Source organism: Amaranthus tricolor, chromosome 11 (genome assembly GCF_026212465.1).
Source record: "Amaranthus tricolor cultivar Red isolate AtriRed21 chromosome 11, ASM2621246v1, whole genome shotgun sequence".
NCBI classification, from domain to species: Eukaryota; Viridiplantae; Streptophyta; class Magnoliopsida; order Caryophyllales; family Amaranthaceae; genus Amaranthus; species Amaranthus tricolor.
In genome coordinates this window covers 26,448,272-26,468,025 of record NC_080057.1, presented here as the reverse complement: position 1 = coordinate 26,468,025, position 19,754 = coordinate 26,448,272, and the positions used below count along the sequence as shown (strand labels likewise).

At 34.4% G+C, this 19,754-nt stretch overlaps 4 protein-coding genes across 4 annotated transcripts; 1 reads left to right on the top strand and 3 right to left on the bottom strand.

The window, feature by feature from the left end:
• The first annotated feature begins 1,115 nt into the window (after nt 1-1,115).
• On the top strand, nt 1,116-4,684 carry LOC130827803 (probable WRKY transcription factor 33). Its single transcript, XM_057693656.1, has 5 exons — nt 1,116-1,597; nt 1,933-2,070; nt 2,987-3,591; nt 3,688-3,849; nt 4,049-4,684. Exons 1-5 carry the CDS (start codon nt 1,250-1,252, stop codon nt 4,428-4,430), a joined length of 1,635 nt encoding a protein of 544 aa, XP_057549639.1. The 5' UTR covers nt 1,116-1,249; the 3' UTR covers nt 4,431-4,684.
• A 283-nt stretch (nt 4,685-4,967) lies between these two features.
• Nucleotides 4,968-7,759, bottom strand: LOC130827804 (CASP-like protein 4B1). The gene is made up of 3 exons (XM_057693657.1): nt 7,209-7,759; nt 6,658-6,793; nt 4,968-5,476 (listed from the first exon to the last, which is right to left on the bottom strand). Exons 1-3 carry the CDS (start codon nt 7,463-7,465, stop codon nt 5,285-5,287), a joined length of 585 nt encoding a protein of 194 aa, XP_057549640.1. The 5' UTR covers nt 7,466-7,759; the 3' UTR covers nt 4,968-5,284.
• A 1,927-nt stretch (nt 7,760-9,686) lies between these two features.
• Nucleotides 9,687-13,003, bottom strand: LOC130827802 (AP-3 complex subunit delta). Its single transcript, XM_057693655.1, has one exon. It carries the CDS (start codon nt 12,704-12,706, stop codon nt 9,899-9,901), a length of 2,808 nt encoding a protein of 935 aa, XP_057549638.1. The 5' UTR covers nt 12,707-13,003; the 3' UTR covers nt 9,687-9,898.
• A 770-nt stretch (nt 13,004-13,773) lies between these two features.
• Nucleotides 13,774-17,696, bottom strand: LOC130827801 (uncharacterized). Its single transcript, XM_057693654.1, has 2 exons — nt 15,367-17,696; nt 13,774-14,078 (listed from the first exon to the last, which is right to left on the bottom strand). Exon 1 carries the CDS (start codon nt 17,546-17,548, stop codon nt 15,404-15,406), a length of 2,145 nt encoding a protein of 714 aa, XP_057549637.1. The 5' UTR covers nt 17,549-17,696; the 3' UTR covers nt 13,774-14,078; nt 15,367-15,403.
• Nucleotides 17,697-19,754: the final 2,058 nt, after the last annotated feature.

Here is a 19,754-nt window from a genome sequence, read left to right as displayed (position 1 = left end):
TGATTGATGATAAGTGATAGATTTATCAATAAGAAGTGCTCAAGTACAGATTTGTTTCTATTTAAAATTTGTGGGTTTGTACAACATCTAATCAATATAAATGAGTATTATCATGCATGCAAGTATATCTTATAAGAAATATATATACTTCTTTCCTTTCTTTACTTTTTTTTTTTTTCAAATTTTCTTCAAGTCGAAGATTTCACTAGTTGTAATCTTGACTCATTAGATAGGGAGGTATATAACTGACTTTTATTCTGCGGTTTTGAACTGAAACACAAATAATTAAACCTCATTCGCTACTATCACAAGTTCTTAGGGTCAAAATCGCTGCATATGATGTTTTTTCACTAATATATGACTGTATGAGTTGTTGTCTCCATCCTTCTAAAATTCGTAATCGTAGTTTTCTATGAGGCTATATACTAATTACTGTGTATGATAAAGATGAAAAAGCTGCTAAGTTGTTATAGTTTGATTTATTGTGAATGACTTAATCATCATAAAAGATTAACTTGGCAACATAAATCAGAAAATTAGTTTCAATATTCGACCATATGAATACTTCACCATTCATTTCAATTTCATACTTAAACTTAGTATCCCTTGAAGTTTGTTTTATTAATAAAAAAAATTTAATAATAAATAGTTGAAAGGACAAACTCAAATAGACAATGCAAAAATATTAAAAAATATGTAATTCTTACTCTCCCTATTCCTTTAAAATAATATCATTTAATTCAAAAGCTTCTATATAATTGGGTCATTTGATGCCATCTCAGAATAATGGAAATACGCCTTATAGGCTTATAGCCTTAGTGAACGATATGCCATGCATATACACAATGACACGTGGCTAAAGCCAAAAGTCTTTCCAAAGAGCCGGCTCTAAGAGGGCACTTTCCTTTCTTTGATTCCACATATGGGACCCTTTTTGTATACAAAATTTAGGCTAAGTCAAGTCAAAGAACACAACCTTTGACTCTCCCAAAACATATTTAATCTATTTTTATTATAATTTATAATTTTTTTATTTCCTTTTTTACCCTTTTCCATGGTCAAACTTTTCTCATCTATCACCTTCTTAGAAAGACCTTAAACAAAGACCTTCATTTTCAAGCCATCCATCACCACAAACATACATACCCTTAAACCAAAACCCACCTCTTTTTATCATCTTCCTTCTTCCCCTTCAAACACCCATATTTTTACTTCATTTTTCAATAAAACCCATTTCATATTTTTACTTATGTCTTCTTCTATAGCAAGATTAGAACCAAATCTTTCCTTTAATAGCAATACTTTTCCTTTTACAAACCTTATGAACTCTTCTTCCTCTTTCACTGATTTTTTTGCTACTACTACTAATGATGGATTAGAGAGTGATTATCATAAGCAAAAGAATACTAATAATGATCATCAAGATGATATAAATAGTAAGAATAATTGGCAAGGGTTTGATCAATTAATTGAAGTTCCCAAATTTAAATCTTTGGTTCCTTCTTCTATTTCTATTTCTGATAATACTTCTACTCCTTTTTTGAACACTCCTAATGCTTTTAGCCCTTCTATCTTCTTGGATTCCCCTCTTCTCAATGTAAGTTTTCAAATCTCTTTGGGCGAATTCAGTTTACTAGTATAGATCAAATGGACCGAATAATCATCTTTGTGTGGTGTGTACTAAATAAATCAACTCGATTGATATTTTTTTGATCATATGATACATCATTGAATTCATTTTACTTGTATAGGATGGATCGAAAAATCGTGTATGTGTGTAGTGTGTACTAATTAAATCAACTCGACTGTTATTTTTCTGAGCATATTTTTAACCATTTAATATTAATAGGGGTTTTTAAATGATAATCGGGGTCACGAGTTAGACAAATTATATGTATACTATATTAATTTTGGGGTGTTTTATCTTTGCAGAATTTCCCTTCTCCAACTATAGGAGCTTTTGGTGGTGAGAGTTACAATTGGACAAATTGTAATGACAATAACCAACTTGATGCTAAAAATGAAGGAAAAAACACCACTTTTTCTTTTGATACTCAAAACCCTTCAAATGTAAGTCCTTTTATTTGGTAATCTTCATCTTAATTAGTGACTTTTAGCTAAATTTAGACTTGATTTAAAGTCAAATTATTCAATAATATGACTTAATTCTAAACATTTTCATTTCATCATAAATAAACTAATAAATTATGAAAGAAAATAGATAAGTATCAAACTCAGATCTTATTTTTTTTATGAGATAATGATCAATCAAACAAGTGACATGTAATGGTTGGTTAAATTATTTTAAAATATTTTTTTTGATAATTATTTTAAAAATATTAAATGCCCACTAGAAAGACTTTGCACATAAGTCATTGCTTAGAGACAACTAAGTCAAGTCAATGCATATAATGCCAAGAAAGACATTATTTTACATTAATTTTCAGAGCCGCCTTTAATTCTAGAAGCCCTATTTTTAAAATTTTTTTAAAATAAATTTCCATTATTCTGTATACTAACATAGGAAAAGATACTAATTGCTTGGATGAAAAGTAAAGGATACGTAGGGTTATTAAAAAAAAATATAGCAAATAATATACGACGAATTTAAAAAATTATACAAGTTAAATATGAGTGTGTTTGGTAAATAAATTTTTAAATAACTTTTAATTTTGATCTTTTTTGTCAAACATTCAAAAATATATGATAATATGAAGTAATTGACTGAAAATGGCCTTTAAACGAAAACTAAAATAGTTAATATGAACAGTTTTATTGGTTTTTAAAACAATTTAATTTATTTTTTTCCAACAAACGACTAACAACTAACAACTTATATATATAAGACGGTCCCACCTCAAGAAGCGCCTTATATATAAGGCTAAATAGCCCAATAACACAAATTATTAATATATAAATTTTTTTTGTTTGTTGTCTCACCGAGAGTCAGTCTCTAACATGTGTGTGTGACACTAAATATGTGCAGGAAGGATGGAGTTTAACTGAACCCAAGAAGGAAAATGAGATGATTAACAACCAACAAATCACATCAAAATCTGAGTTTAATGCTCCTAATCAAATCATGCCCGTAGAAATGAACAATATTCAGACAGATTCCAATAATATGCACACAAACTTCAACAACAATCAACATCCAATAGTTCAGATGAACAGAGCACAAAAAAGAGCAGAAGATGGATATTGTTGGAGAAAATATGGGCAAAAACAAGTTAAGGGGAGTCAAAATCCTAGGAGTTATTACAAATGTTCGTACCCGAATTGTCCTAAGAAGAAGAAAGTCGAAAGAGCTCCTGAAGGTTATGTTACCGAGATTGTTTATAAGGGAAGTCATAATCACCCGAAACCTCAGCCTGGTAGAAGATCGTCTTTGCAAAGTGATTGTGCGAATGGGTTTGATGGTTCGGATAGGCCTAATGCATCGAGTATTCAGGCACAGAACGAGTACTCGAACTTTAATACTCCCGAAACCTCTTCTGTTTCCCTCGAGGAGGACGATGAGTTTGATCAGAGTTCTGCGATGAGTAAATCGGTAAAGGAGGATGATTATGAACAACCCGAATCCAAAAGATGGTGAGTTTATTTTCTTGCAGTTAATACTCCCGTCATCTGATTGAATTTGCAACATTTCATTTCTCAGCCTGATCACTATATGATTGTTTTTTGTAGGAAAGGAGAGAATGAAGGGGAAGTCATGTCAGGATATGGTAGCAGAACAGTTAAGGAACCAAGAATAATTGTTCAAACAACTAGTGAAATTGATATTCTTGATGATGGATTCAGGTGGAGAAAATATGGGCAAAAAGTAGTGAAGGGAAACCCTAATCCTAGGTAAATACTCGGTTTATAACTGTCAATCGGAAATAACCTCTTTGTTATCACTAATAAGGGTAAGATTGTGTACATTTGACCCCACCAATCCCCTATTAGCGGGATCCATTTTATGGCACTGGGGCAATGGAATGTTGTTGATAACAATGATGGGTAGAAACTAGAAAGCTCTAATGCTTGAAAATGATGAATTTTACAGGAGCTATTACAAATGTACCAGTGCTGGTTGCTCGGTGAGGAAGCACATCGAGAGGGCATCGCACGACACAAGGGCGGTGATCACAACCTACGAGGGGAAACACAACCACGACGTTCCTGCAGCTCGTGGTAGTGCAAGCTACAACAATGCCCCAATTTCAGTTAGGCCATCGGCTATAAACAGCCAACCTAACCAGCTAATCAGCCTAAGGTCAATCAATAATGACATTACGAGCACCTCGAGGCCAGAAGCTCGACAGGCACCTTTCTCCGTACAAATGCTGCAGAGCAGTAACAACTTCGGTTTTTCAGGGTTCGGAAATGCTTCAGAAACCAAGGAAGAGCCGATCGATAGCATGTTTTTGGACTCGTTTCTTCGTTAAATTTCATGAAGAAAATGAAATATAGGGTTTTAACAAATAGGTGTAGAATCATGTACTTCTTGAATGTATAAATCTATACTAGTCTTTCTACTCTAAAAGATCATAGGTTTCACAGAATAAGCATAGTTAGATCATTTATTTATTTGTTGAAAGGCCCTAAGTTTATAAAGCTTCCAAGGCCTATTCAAGATTTTAGTCATGTGTATTATTCCTCTGTTCAATAATATTAAAGCTTCTTCCTTTACTTTTCTAAATATCAGGAAAAACCCATGTGATTTTCATTAAATAAAAAAGGCGAAAAGGGTGAACGAAGGAAATGAATGTCATTTACAATCAGACAAACCATAGTGCAAAAACAAAGCTGCATCAGATCATATAGTAAAGGCTTTTGAGTTTATCATAATCGAAATATAAGCTGCATTGGTCGCTAAATCATGCGCGACCACAACTGCGTCTGTGACTGATACCGTATTTTTCCAATATGTGACAAATTCTTAAAATTCGGGGCAAAAAAATTAAGGTAAAATAAGTCTTGGACAAGCTAAAGGGCTCAATAACAAGGTTTGGTGATTAAGTATGAACAAAGTGTAATGACTATATACTTTTATAAAAGAATCAATTTCAACAAATTTCTATTTTTCTCTCTCTATATGTATATGTATGTAGACATAGACCTATTCATAACAACATAAATCCATTAATCCTGTATAATTACGTGGCTCCCACCTAGGCAGAGTTTGAAAGAGTCAGATGTATGCAATCTTACCCTTGTTAGTAATAACTAAGGGGTTGTTTCCGATTACCCTTAGTAACAAACATAATCCACAACTTACATAAATAAAAAGTTCACGTGATTATATAGCCATTTGCATGGAGAGCTTATAGCCAGCAATGATAGACGAACAAACGAGTGCAACGAAAGCGAGGAGAGACATGCTTATCGCGGCTGCAGATGAATCGGTGAAAATATTGTCTCCTCCTTCTCGCATTCTGTTTGTCATGGGAATAGCAGAAGAGGCGGATGACAGCAACAAGTATACAATCACCTGCATATTTGCACCATTCAGTTAAAATTCAATATACTTGCATAGTTCCATAGACATCAACTAGTCCCTATATTCTCTGTTCCTTTGAGGTTCACACACTTATCTCAAAAAGCTCTCACGAGTCATCGATCTTTGAAGTGTGTCAAATTCAAATGAAGGAGGAAGTACTTCAAACATGATTGATCAACAATAAAAATGAATAATAAAAAGGTCACATTTGGTCACAACTTATGTTACTCGAATTCTTCATTTTGCTTCACGTACCCGTGCCCCATCCTTGATGCTTGGACATTGTATGGCACTTGAACACTTCATTTTAGGCGTAAAATTGTATTTTTAGACGTATCCGACATCAGTACCCGAGTCCAAATAACATAGGTTACAACCACTTCTTATCTAGAATCCTAGAATACCAAGTAAAACACTATATAGTATAATGATAGTCTTCCAAGCCACTTGAAAAGCCGGTTTTTAAGCTAAAACCAAAAAGCTATAATGAGTTACTTTTTGATTAGTTTTTAGTTTTTGAACTCACTATAAACGTAAAACATTTAACATCCAATCACTAGTTTTCACCAAATATCCTCATAATAGCCGACTTTAAATCATATAATACTTTAAGCTAATTAAATTAACCAAAACTCCAGTTAACAGCTTCAACCATCAACCAGCAGTCATTTTGGCAAACATAACAACAATAAATTAACTAGCCTAAATCTAAATATCCTACATAATTTAATTGTAAAAAGTGTTAGTTGACACATAACTTTAGTTTATCTTAAACTAATCAAAAAGCCCAGAAAGTTCTATTTCCTTTCCTAGATTGCAATAGTTTCTTTCTTTCTTTTATTTGTTGTACTAGTAATCAATCAAAAAAGCAAAGGGGAGTGGACAAGGATTCATCTAGAATCATGCTTCTATACACATCCAAGAAACAAAACAAAAATACACTATAAAAAGGAAAAATAGATAATTTGAATCCTTGACATAAAATCAAAAGCTAACGTAATGAAAAGTTACGGCTTTAAATCTCATCAACCGTCATTTTAAGTGGAATTTTACGTCTTGTAACTCAAAAAAACTCTCATATAAGGTGTTGTAATTTCAGACTTTCAGCTATGAGCTGAAATATTTAGTTGAGTTGATTCATTACGTATAGAAAATTGGCAGTAAAAACTCACCTGATCTCCAACAAAATCAACAAAAGCTGAAGTCTTGAGATTAAAAAAATCATTCCCAGTAGATAATTGATGAACATGTCTCAAACATTGCAATCCTGTATACATTGTTGATAATATTGCAATTGCCAACAAGTACCTATACATCCAAACACACCCAAAACAATCCCTACAATCAAATTTCTCAAAACAAATAAACAAATAAATCCAACAATATTCCATCATCCTAACGTCATTAAATTGCACCCACCTACTTGGATTTAAAATCAAATGTAGGCAACCTCGTGTTAAAACTTTATACCCGTAATATATTTCGGCGTTTCAACCATAAGCTTAAGCTTTTTGTTGAGTTGATTCCGTGACAAGAGATCACAAGTTCAAATCTCATCTACCCCTTATTTAAAGTGAAATATTTAGCGTCATATATGTAGAGGGTATCCTCTACATGAATTTCGTGTTAGAGTACATCATATATTCAGAGGTCATAACCAGCTTTGTGGTTCCTTGACAAAAATAAATAAAACTCAATTCTAAAAATCCAAAAAAAAAATTACCTATATTCTTCATAATTACCAAAATTTTTCCAACCACCATGATTATTACAAGCCATGATAATGAATGAAAGCAAGGAAAAAACTAAACCCAAAGCTCTTAAAGCTAATGACCCTTTAGTAAGAAGATCTAGCGTTCTCCATTTTTTAAGTACTGAGCCAATTCCAGATTCTGATTTTTCTGTAACTGGATTTACTCTTTCTATGTCACTTTCTGGTGATGATTTCTTTTCCAATTGTAGACCCTCTGAAATTGACATGTTTTGATTAAAGGGTATTTTTTATCTCTATCAATCTTGTATGAAAATTCAATTTTAAATTGAGTTGAAATCGAGAAGAATTATGAATTTTGGGTGGGATTTTCAAAGGGTGAAGTGGAAGAAAGGAAAGCAGAGGAAAGAAGAAAAGTAGAAAACAGAGTAGATTGATTAAATCATAGACTTGATACTTCGGATGACAAAGCAATTTCTATTTCTTATTATTGGTAGTACTAACGAACTTATAAAAAGTGGGCTACGAAGCCCAATTATGGTGAAGGGTCAAGTCGGGTTGGATCAGGCAGTGTAAGGTAGGGATGGTCATGGGACGGGTCTGGAGCGGGTCTGGCCGGACCCGAACCCGGATCCTATTTTTTTTTTTTGGATCCAGACCCGGATCTGGAGCCTAGGGTCCAAAATTTTCAGACCCGGACCCGGACCCTACGGGTCTGACAGGGTCTAAGATCCTTAATGGGTCTTATACAAACCCTCTTTGATTTGTCAAAATTGAACCTTTTTCGAGTTTTTTTTATTTTTGTAAGCAACTTATTATCTTATTACTAATACTTGTTCGAGTCTATGAAATTCAAATACAAAATAATTACTAAAATTAGGGTTTTCGAGGCTATGGCTGCTGCTACTCTGCTTCTTGCTTGAGTATTGAGAGAATATACTGGAAGTCTGAAATTGGAATAGATAATTGAGAGAACGAGAATGGCCCACTGTCACTCCCAGTCTACCAAAGTCCCACGCCTATCCATTGACCATTGTTTTAAAATTTTAAATTTAAAATTTAAAGTTTTAAAGTTTTAAATTTAAAATACCCAGTAATATGACTATGGCAATTCAAAAATTTAAAATTTAAAGTTTAAAAGTTTAGGGTCCGGGTTCGGGTCCGGGTCCGGATCTTCACCTTAGGACCCGGATCCGGACCCGTAAAAAAAAATTGGATCCAGACCTGGACCCGAATCCGACGGGTCTCAAAATTTAAGACCCAGACCCTTATAAAAGGGACGGGTCCAGGGCGGGTCCTACAGGGTCCTGGACCCATGACCATCCCTAGTGTAAGGTAGAGTCGTTGAAGGTCGTGTTGACTTGAAACGAGCAACATATCTATCTTTTTAATGATTTATGCACGGATCATGTCATATATTGTTGGTCATCCTTAAATAATGGACAGTAATATGACACTAATCCACGAGTTGATTAGTCTATGACATGGGCTACAACACAAAAGGCCCATTTAGTAAGTGGTAATAAACAAGGATAATGGGAATAAAAAAATTATTGTAATTTTGGTTGAAAATTCTCTTAGTTAACTTGATGGTCATATTTGTCCAACATTAATCATCTCATTTTCTTTATAAAATTCATTCCAATGCATTACCATTGAAAGAGGTGGCATTAGGTGGTAATGGAAATTTGTAAATAAAAAAACCTTTTTGTGATCAAAGTTTTATTACCACGGGAATGATATGGAACTTTTGATGAAATTTTACACTATAAAATCATTCCTAAGGCCATTACTGCCATTTAGTACGACTAATCAAACGAGCCAAAATTACTTTAAGATTCTGTGATAGTACTGATTCTAATCAAATATCCTTTTTTTTTACATTATCGCTAATCACTCTTAATTTGTAAGTAATCTCAATATAAATTAAAACTTAGCTAATTCTTAATATACAAAAATTTTAATGCAATTTCTTCAGCTCGTTTTGTATGAGACCATTTCTCAATATAAATTAAAACTTAGCTAATTCTTAATATACAAAAATTTTAATGCAATTTCTTCGGCTTGTCTTGTATAAGACCGTCTCACCATGAGACGAGCCCAAATATTAACCCATTTCTTTATTTGATGTAGAAAAGGAGCGTGACGCATCGATGTAGGAAAGAAAGAGCAAAGGAGCATGACAAATCGATGTAGGAAAGCAAAACTCATTTACGATCATTTAGCTAAAGAATAAGCACAGGAGGGTGACATCTAGGAAAGCAAACATGTTTGCGATTGTTCGTCTAAAGAGAGAGCACATTTACGATGCTTTAGCAAACAAAAGAGCAAAGGGGTATACACATCGATGTGGAGATCCAAACACTTTAACGATCGTTTAGCTCAAGAAAGAGCAAAGGGGAGTGACACGTCGATGTAAGGAAGCAAACACTTATACGATCATATAGCGAAAGATCGATGTAAGGAAGCAAAAAGCTATTATGTAGGCTCTTGTGAAAAAGGTTTCCTTTGCAATAAGTAAATGAATGTGTTACAAAAGAAAGCAATACAATAACATAAACAAAGTCAAAGAACAACTTCATGAATAAAATTGAAGGAAAGACCAATGCAAAAACACACCTCAATCTCCGAAGGGATTGAAAAAAGCTTGATCATTTCCAAAACCAAACATAGATTTATACAAATCACTCGTTTTTTTCCTACTATAACAGAAAATCGGGTATTTTCTGGTTGTGTATAGCAACATTCGAGTCGCCTTGTTTCTCTGTCGCCTTTTGTCGGCTTTGACGGTGATGACTGCTCTTTTTCTTCTCCTTTCGACTTCTTTCTTCTTTCCCTTTACCACTTTCATCATGGCTACGATGTCGCCTCTCCTTATGTTTGCTTCTCCCAGAGCTTGGATTCCCGACCTCGAAATCTGCTGCACCAGAATCTTCCCTCGAATCAGGAGGACCGCCAATGACAAGTGTTTCCTTCCCTCTCCTTTTGATCGATAACTTATCAGCTTCCCCGTACTTTGATGAAGTAGAAACCTCGTTATTGCCTAAAAGAACGTCTGTAACAGCACCCGAAAGCAAGTCATTCGTAACTTCTAACTTCTTCGTGGGTATGAAATTCTCGCTCTCGTCTAGTTTAACCACCACAGGACGAGGCTTAGCATGTTGCGGCTTTTTTTTAAGTGTAAGTGATTGCCCCGTCAATTTCACAAGATCATTCACCTCATCGCCTTGATTATCCGCAGCTTTGCTTTCGTTGGCAGGAGGGTAATCATTTGATCCTGCCTCCGAAGAAAGATAATATAATCCATGTCGTTTACGATGCATAGCAAGCAACGATGTGGATTCACCGGATGATTCCACATCTTCTTTACCTGGCCCGTTAGAACGAACATCATCGGTTTTCTCTTTGGAATGAGAAGTTCCAAGAGAAAAGACCGATGCGGGACTAATCTGAATATCACTATAAATCATGTCCAAATCAGAGAGGTTATCTACGAGTGTAAGATCACTGGGTACAGGAACTCTAGATTGAGCATTTACAGAGATTGGACCGAGCTCTTCCGTGAAAAGATCATCCAAGAATTTAGTTATTTCAGACACTTTAGTTTCTTTCTTCCCTGATTCGTCTCTGTGCTGACCAGAACAAGAACGAATATCAGGCTTCACTAATTGCACAACGCCAAGAATATTTCGAGCTCGCTCTTGTACTTCCACTTCATGGGTCCAAGATAATGGTCCTAAAGTTGTTTCAATAAGATCTATTAACTTGACGATAGCTTCTTCGGAGCAAGTTTCGGTCTTAGACAGTGATAAAGTGGCCGGCTCTTGCAAGGCATCGTCGTTGTCATTGTCATTATCATCAAAAGACATATCGGAGTCCCTCATATTAGAAAAACTACGACTTTTAGGATCCATGTCATAGTCGACTTCATCTTGCCGCCAGAGACAAGACTGAAGACAAAACACGAAAACCTTAAATGTGGATTGAATGTAGACAGCTCGTATTGAGGGTGGTAGTAAGCTAGTACGTGGCTGCAACAATGCTTCCACCAATTCAAACGGGTTTTTTGAAAACTCGACATACTCACCACAAACCCAAGCAGCGGCAGATAATATCCCATGTAAAGACGGGTTACCAAGTAACGCGGGATCAGTTAAAAGATCACGGCCAACTCTAACTAACTCTGGTCTGGCATCCTTTACTCTCATACCAATATCAACAAGCTGGCTCTCAATCTGCTCCCCGGTTTGACAGTGTGGAACCCTAGCCATTTCACCGAGAAGATATACATACCAATCAAAATCAAAAACAATCTCGTAATAATTTCTAGAGCAAGTAACTAGTATTGATCTAAGGATCTCATTACAGAAGTGAGGATCAGACTTTAGCGCATAATTAACCAAAACCCTAGTAATTTCGGCCACATTATCCTCCGATACCATAGCCATAAGAAGACGCAACGACGCTAACTTAATATTGGGATCCACATCACTAAGAGACTTTACCACAGCATCCTTATTCTCTAACACAGCCCACAAGTTACCCTCAGCAAGATCCGAAAGTGCTTGTAAACCAAGGTACTTCAAATTAGGATCATCCTCGGACAAAAACTCCTTAATCTTCAAAACGGAAACTTTAACAGCAGATTCATGATCACTCAAGCTACTTACAACAGTTCGAACGCACTCAAACAACAATGACTTTGCCATGGTTCGCTCCATCATCTCGCAAATCGGACCAACAATCTTTTTACCTAGCCTAGGTTCTAAAACAGCCAACTTAGCAAATATCTTTAACACCTTAATCAACACCCAATTATTCTTACAATCAAGCAAAACGCGGTAAAACTCGGGCGCTAAAGGCAAATAGGCTTTCGGGTCTCGCAATGTGAGCTCACACAACACCCCAACAGCTGCTGAAACAGCTTGAAGATCAGAACTTTCCAGATTATCAACTAATCTCTTAAAACATATCCTAACCCCATCTGGGTACTTACTAAAAACCCTCAAACAAACAGCAATTGCCTTCTTTTTAACATAAATTCTAGTACTTGACAATAAAGTAAAAACATCATTGCATAAATCACAAGATAAATCAGGTGTAGCAATAACTGATATACATTGAAGAGCAAGGCTCACCTCAAAATCATTAGGGCTTGAAAGATCTTTCCTAAATTGATTTGTTACAAGAAGAAGAACTTCAGTAGATTCATTAAAAGACAATGTAGCAGCTAAATACCCAATCTTTTTTAGAGAAAATTGTGGGTAACTAATGACTTCAACTACATGAAAAGCAGCCCAATTCATGTCAAACCCATAAAGAGAATGAAGATAAGTAAGTTTAAGAAGAGCAGTAGATTTTGTATGTGGGTCATTTGACCTAATTTCTTTATGAATTTCTTCCATGGCTTTTGAAAGAAAAGTTGAAATGGATGTTATGGAATCTGGGGCATGTAACCTAATTCCCTTGATTAAATCCTCTAAAGAACGCTGAAAAAATGAGTCCATCATTATAGATCAAATCTTTCAAGCACAATAATACAAAGAATCTGAAAATTGATTGAAATTTTAAAGGATTTAAGGGTTAACCTGATTGAAAGTGTAATTATGAAAGGGGGGGGGTTAGGGTATGATGAATTGGGTAGATTTGAGGGGAATTTTGTGTAGCAATTAGGGATTTGATCTTTGATGAATGGTGAAAATTTGGGGATTGTTTTTGTGTAGCGAGAAGGGATTATTGTTAGTCCCAGATTAGCGAGTGAGATGAAGGTATGAACTTATTTTTTCTCATGTTCTAATCAAAAATTCTACTCGGGTTTACACACTTATACATATACTTCCTCCGTCTCAAATTATTTATTTATTCATCATTTTGAATTTGTGATTATTTTTTAATGTATAAGTTAAAACATAATTAAATAGAATCTTATTTGATTTGTCTTAATATAAAGATTACTAATATAAATTTTTATTAATTTTTATTATACACAATTAGATATATTAAGCATTGAATTATTGCTTGAACTGCATAAAAAATTAAACGTTGTAAGTATTTCGGAATGGAGGAAGTACTACTATAATCTTAAATATCTCTAATTATTTTTAATTAAAAATTATATACGTCGATATTAACAAATCTTCAACTTAGACGAATCACAAAAAATCTAATTTAATAGTGTTTTAACTTATGAATAGAAAATAAAAACTAAAATCAATTTGTAAAATTTGATTACCATAAAAGGAAGTAAATGAACTAAATTATGGGGCTATTTACTCGGTATACGTATTAATGGGGTACGATCCTTAATACATATAAGAGGGAGTATATGGACTCAAGTATCTTCTTATCTTATTGCTTATCTAGATACTTAAATTAGATATATTCATTCAGATCATCGGTTTGATTTTAAGTAAGTTATTTTAAATCGATTTAAAATCGAATCTTGTGTCCAAATTAATTTTTACATAATTTCAATTTCATTTTGATGTCCAATCAAATACTGGTATGCTACACTTATCTTCTCAGAGAGATGGCGACTAGCAAGTAAATTCCTGCCAGCAACAGACATTACTATGTATCAGACTATCAGCATATATATTTCTTGCATCTTCATTAACAGATTCAAATGATTCATCAACATATATTGCTGCATTATAAGCAAAAGTATCAAAATATACAAATTTTGCTTCGAATGATTCGATAGCATAATTATGCAACCTTAAGACAGTAAAACACATGCTACGACTGCCTCATATTAGGTCTCCGTTCTTGGTAAATGCTTCAAGATGCTGGATTTCTCGACTTGGTATTCTAACCTTACACGTACGAAGCTAGCAATCATAGCAGAAACGGGGTGTGCATGTGTGGCTTCTATCCAGTTTCCTGCATATGTATCAAAGTTTACTTGGTTTAAGTAAAAGGATATGTCTTCTAAAGATGAAAAGTGCAGTCATCTGGTAAAGTTTCGGTATTCCTCACACCCTTTAAGACTTAGAATGCTTTCTCATAACATGTAAATCAGAAACAAGCAAGCTCAGGTGGGCTCACTAGTCCCCAATTTTGTATGTTCTGCATTAGTAACATGCACATGTATTCAACTAACATTCAGAAAAACATAGCCAAGCTGAGAATATTCAAACCAACAAATAACCCATGGTGGCCATGGATGCAAGAAACACACATAGAAAACTAGAATACCATGCAACCCTGTGCAAGCTATTGTAAAAGGAGATCCTGTTTGCGCATTCAAATACTATGAAGTATGAACTGGGAAATTGTTGGAGAAACATCAAGAGATGAAGATGAGAAGAGATTTAGGTGTATCACAATGGCATTCCTATCAAAAACCAGCAAACTCTAATCCCCTTCACAAGAATCCCATTACAAGGAAGAACTTCAAGAAGAAGGAAAAGTTCAGAAAAAATTTCATTGGGGTTAAGGTTGGAGAGTCCCCCACGTGCAAGGGACATCAATCATTCTTGTAGCTGGTGAGAATCGAACCCTTAAGTGAAAGAAAATTTCAAGATTGTAAATTTGTAATGACTGCTATAGAAGATCAAAGTATTTCAGATTGGGTAACATAAATCAAGGTGGAAATGGATTGTAAGAGATAGTATACATAATATTTCATTGTCCCAACACCACTAAGAGACTCCCAGCAAGGGTAAAATTGGGGGTCAGATGTACGAAATCTTAACCTTGGTATACACTTTAGTTATAATAAGTTATAATAAGAAGAAAGGCACATGATTTAATAGTGATTTTACTATAGTACACTAATCCAAAACAAAATAACTAAAAATCTTTGACCCTATAAAAATAAGCAATATAATGTAAGAGATGGTATAAGCAACTAAATTGAATAATCAACGTGCCTTAAGAGGATATCTGACATAATCTCAATACCATCATACATGAAGCGAATTGTAGCACGCCTTATTCTTACGCTACTGCATTTTGGCCTTAATGAAGATGTGAAGAACCCTTTTTTTCAGTATGGTTGTTAATTATAAGAATTGCTATCCTTATTTCTAGCCAGAAAAGCTACTAACTTCAAACTTAGCTATGACTTGGCTATTTTTTCAAGTCCGCGTACATGGGCATTTTACCCCCTTTTTTCGATTCTCAATGTAAAAGAAACTACACTTGAACTTAGGAAGTTGGAATTTACCGTATTCGATTTAGCTCCTTGCCTTTTCTGAAACTTACTAAAGTTTGCTTTTCTCTTTCTGCTGCTGCAATACGAAGTCTTCCACTCGTATAGCTTGTTTTCGCATGTGTCCAACGACCTCATCTGCTGTTGCATAAATCTGCTTAGGCAAATGGACTTCCAAATACTTCAACCAATCCTCTAAAGTCATTTTTTCCATATCAGGCTCTTTATCTGTCTCTGGGAACGTGCTTGAGCTATAATACTTAGCCTCTGACTCTGTATTAAGCTCTTCAATGTCCGAATCTTCAACTTTCTCATCATCAGACACCGCATCACGAACGACTCCCTCAACGAGAGAAGAGCCCAACACAAAGGTATCCTTCTGATTAGGTTCATCAATGAATTCTGCACAAAGCTGCTCATTCACATCTGAAGCAACACAATTTTCCAGCTGATTATAGTCTACCGTCAGTTCTAAACAATGCTTCTCACTCTTATTCATGGCAACAGAGTCATCCTGCTGATTGATTTCATCCGTCAATTCTACATGAGGCTGCTCACTGACAGATAGAACACATTCCTCTTTGGAAAATCTCAATTTCATTAACTGCTCATTCTGCTCATTATCCACTATGTTTGGCTCATAAGCAATAACTATTGGTTCTTCATGTGGCTGCTCTCTCAAATCTACCGCCTTTTTAGGAACTTCGTTATTCAAAATCTCAGCGCCCTTAGAATGATCGTTCTTCGTATCATGAAGTACAATCTGCTCGGAAACAGCAAGTACTGGTTCTTCATGTAATTGTTCTCTCAAACCTAATACCTCTTCAAGAACTTCGCTTTCTAGCAGTGCCACTTTCATAATCTGCTCATTCTCAGTAGCATCAGTTACCTCTGGCTCAGAAGCAGCAACTACTTGTTCTTTGCATTGTTGATTACTCGCACATTCCCCTTCACCGAGCACTTCTTTTTCCAACACTTCCACTGCCACAAACTGCTCATTATTCGTGTCATCAAATACGTTTATCTCAGAAGCAGGAACTGATGGTTCATTACATAGCTGCTCACTCAATTCTATCACCATTGCAGGAACTTGTTTTTCTACCACTTCTCCATTCATCTTCTCTTCCATAACAGCATCCAAACACTCAGCATCCACTTTTTTCTTCCGCCCACGACCTTTCGTTGTCTTCTTTTCAACCACGCTTAGGTTCACACCTACCTCCTTCAACATAGCATGTTCAGCATTCTCATCTTCTAAAGTACTTGCTTTCTTAGTCCTCCCTCTGCCATGTCGTCCCCGATTACCTTCAACCTCCCTTTCCACATTTTCTTCCTTGGAATCCCCAACGATAGAATAACTATCTTCCTCCAAACTTCCCCTCAAATCATGACCCGTACTAGAAGCCCCTTGCCTCCTCGAGTTTCTACCATTATAGATCTCTTCTTTAAATTCAACTTCCTCCTCTGTTAAACCCTTCTTGACCTTGCTCCCCAAATTAGCACAAGTTCTAGAAGCAGCTCGTCGTCTAGGATACCTACGATTATCAATTTCTTCTCCACTTTCAACATTTTCACCCAGATTTGAACTCTCCTCAACCTTACCCCCCAAATTGACACAATTTTTAGACGCCCCCCTTCGTCTAGGGTTTCTACGATTATCAACTTCTTCTCCACTTTCAACATTTTCACCCAAATTAGCTAAAGTTTTAGACGCCCCCCTTCGTCTAGGGTTTTTACGATTAACAATTTCCTCGGTAATTTCAACAATTCCTCCCAATTTTAAGTCCTCCTCAACCTTACCCTTCAATTCAGTACCAATCTTCGAATCGACTAGTCTCCTACGGTTTTTACGAGTACTAACGCCTTCTTTAAACTCAACAATTTCAACCCTAAATGACGTAAGTTCACCAATTTTAACATCATCTCCATTACCAACATTAAATGGAGTAAGAGAATCAAGCTTAACAGAGTTCAAAAAAGTACCATTAGAAGAATCAAGATCTGTAACCACCCATTTCCCAGAAGCAGGATTAAATTTAATTTCAAGGTGTTTGGAAGAAATACCTGAATCTTTGATTTGTAAATTATTGCCTTTCATAAGTCGGCCGATTCGAACTGTTGATCTTGGGGTGAATTCTAGGGATTCACCTTTACGAGGACCCTTTTCTATAATGAGCCTTAATGTTGTGGACGCCATTGTTGGAAACTCAAAAAAGAAATTCAAAGCTAAGAGAATGTGAAATCTGAAGGTTGGATTTCTGTTTATTTGTTAAGCGGGAAACCTGAAATCATTGAACCCTTTCGTTTTAAATTTTGGCCGATGGGTATAAAACCGGTCTTGAAAGGGATGGTCGTTTGTGTCACAGTGAGATAATCTGTATATTTAATTATTTTTTTTAATTATAAAGAGATTATTTTAAATTTATAAGTAATTATTTAAAAAATTATAAAAAATTATTTTAAAATTATAAATAATCACTTTCAGATTATAATAATTAATTTATGATTGTAAGATTACTTTAAGACTGTAAATATATATTAAACTAGTTTAATAAAAATATAATATTAAACCTTTTCCTTTGAGTATTGGTGGTTTGGGAAGTGATTGATGGCTAAGCAATACTCTTCCAGTGCCATCAAACACCAAATTTGCTCAGAACATTTAATGAACAATTTAAGACAAGGAAGACAAAAGCAATTTTCATTGAAAAGTAGGAGAATTACGATGATAAATTAAATATGATGAAAATTAAGGAAATAGTGTATGTCATAACAAAAAAAACTTTAAATATGAAAAATGTATAAGGATATACGAAAAAAGAAAATGAGACAAATTTTGTGGAGCGTAAGAAGTAGTTAGTTGGATTGTTTCATTTGATATGCTGGATTTTTCAATTGATTTAACTAAATGAGTAGTAAATTACCTAAATCATAAGAGCAAATTGCTCCAACAATATAATTAACCAAGCACTAGTTGAAGTATCAAATTGTTTGACCATCAAACCAACTTATTGTACCTAAATAAAATTATAAGTTATTTTTTCAAATACACCCTTAATGAAATTTTATAAACAGTGTTCCCTAAATATATATTATAAATATTCACCAATTCCTTAATCCATACAAATTTGTTCGTTTGTTAAGCATTAACATGAAACATTATTTATTTTAAATTGTAACCAAAGATTTGTTGATACTCTTCCCATTTGTTGAATAACCTCAAAAAGGACAATAAAATCGTATAAATGAAATACATATACATAGTAGAAGAAATGAAGAGAAGTTGATTTTGTAGATGAGAATTTGGACAATAAAAGATATGCTAATTGTTACGAACGTAACTGTAATTTTAAATTAGAGGATCGATAAATAGTCAAACCCATTACATTGACAAATTATTTTATAGTCAAATGGTTGATATACTATCAACTTGATACCCAATCGTGCATGATTAAAGCTTTGATTGTGTTCTTGTGTTCCATATGCTATAACACCTATGTTAGAATATGCCTTGTACAAGGACTATACTTTTAGTTGGTTATAGTTAGTTAGACTGCTATACAATTATTAAATAATATTTGTTATAATCTGTTGTAACAAATTCTAAATAGTTTGTTTTTCTGTTATTCAATACAAAAAGCGTTGAATATTCACTAGTAATACAATACGAATTATATATTCTAAGATATTTTTTTTATAATGGTGTCAGAGCCATTATCTTATTTCTTTTTTGATTCTGATAGTTTTCGAAGGGTTTAATTCTTCTCTATTTTTAAAGATTCATCCATTTTATTCGATGTGTTCTGTTTTTGTAGTTTTCTTTGAGAATTAATAGCACAAACCCACCTTTCTTGCCTATTCGTTTGTTTCTTTGATATAAACACATCTTGGTAAGCAAAGCTGATAAATTCCTTGTGTCAGACAATGATACAATCCGATGCTTATTTCCTCCGTCATATTGACATTAGGCTTAAAAGTGTGAGAAATGTATTCACAAGGTTTGGGTTAAAAGAGCGTAAGAGCATCGGCAATGACACCCTTTTTTAGTTCTTAGTTATTAATAGAAACCAAGTTTACTTCCCAATGCGATGTCATCTTCCTCCTACAAAATGGGGTCCAATTTTAAAAAGAACCTCCAAATGTTAACGTCCACCTGTAAAAGCAAACCAAAATTTGCTCCTTCCTATAATATTGCGCCACTTGGCAACTTGTATGGCTTTTTTTTCAAATTTTTAAACACTATAAATGAGTTTTTTGCTTTTTAAAAATAAATTCAAATCAAAAAAATAAATCAATTATACTAACGGTCATAATTTTTTTTATCTATAAATTGACACCAATTTTGCAATATTTTCAACACTTTCAAAAATCTCTATTTTTCTTATTTTTCTCTAAGCATAATA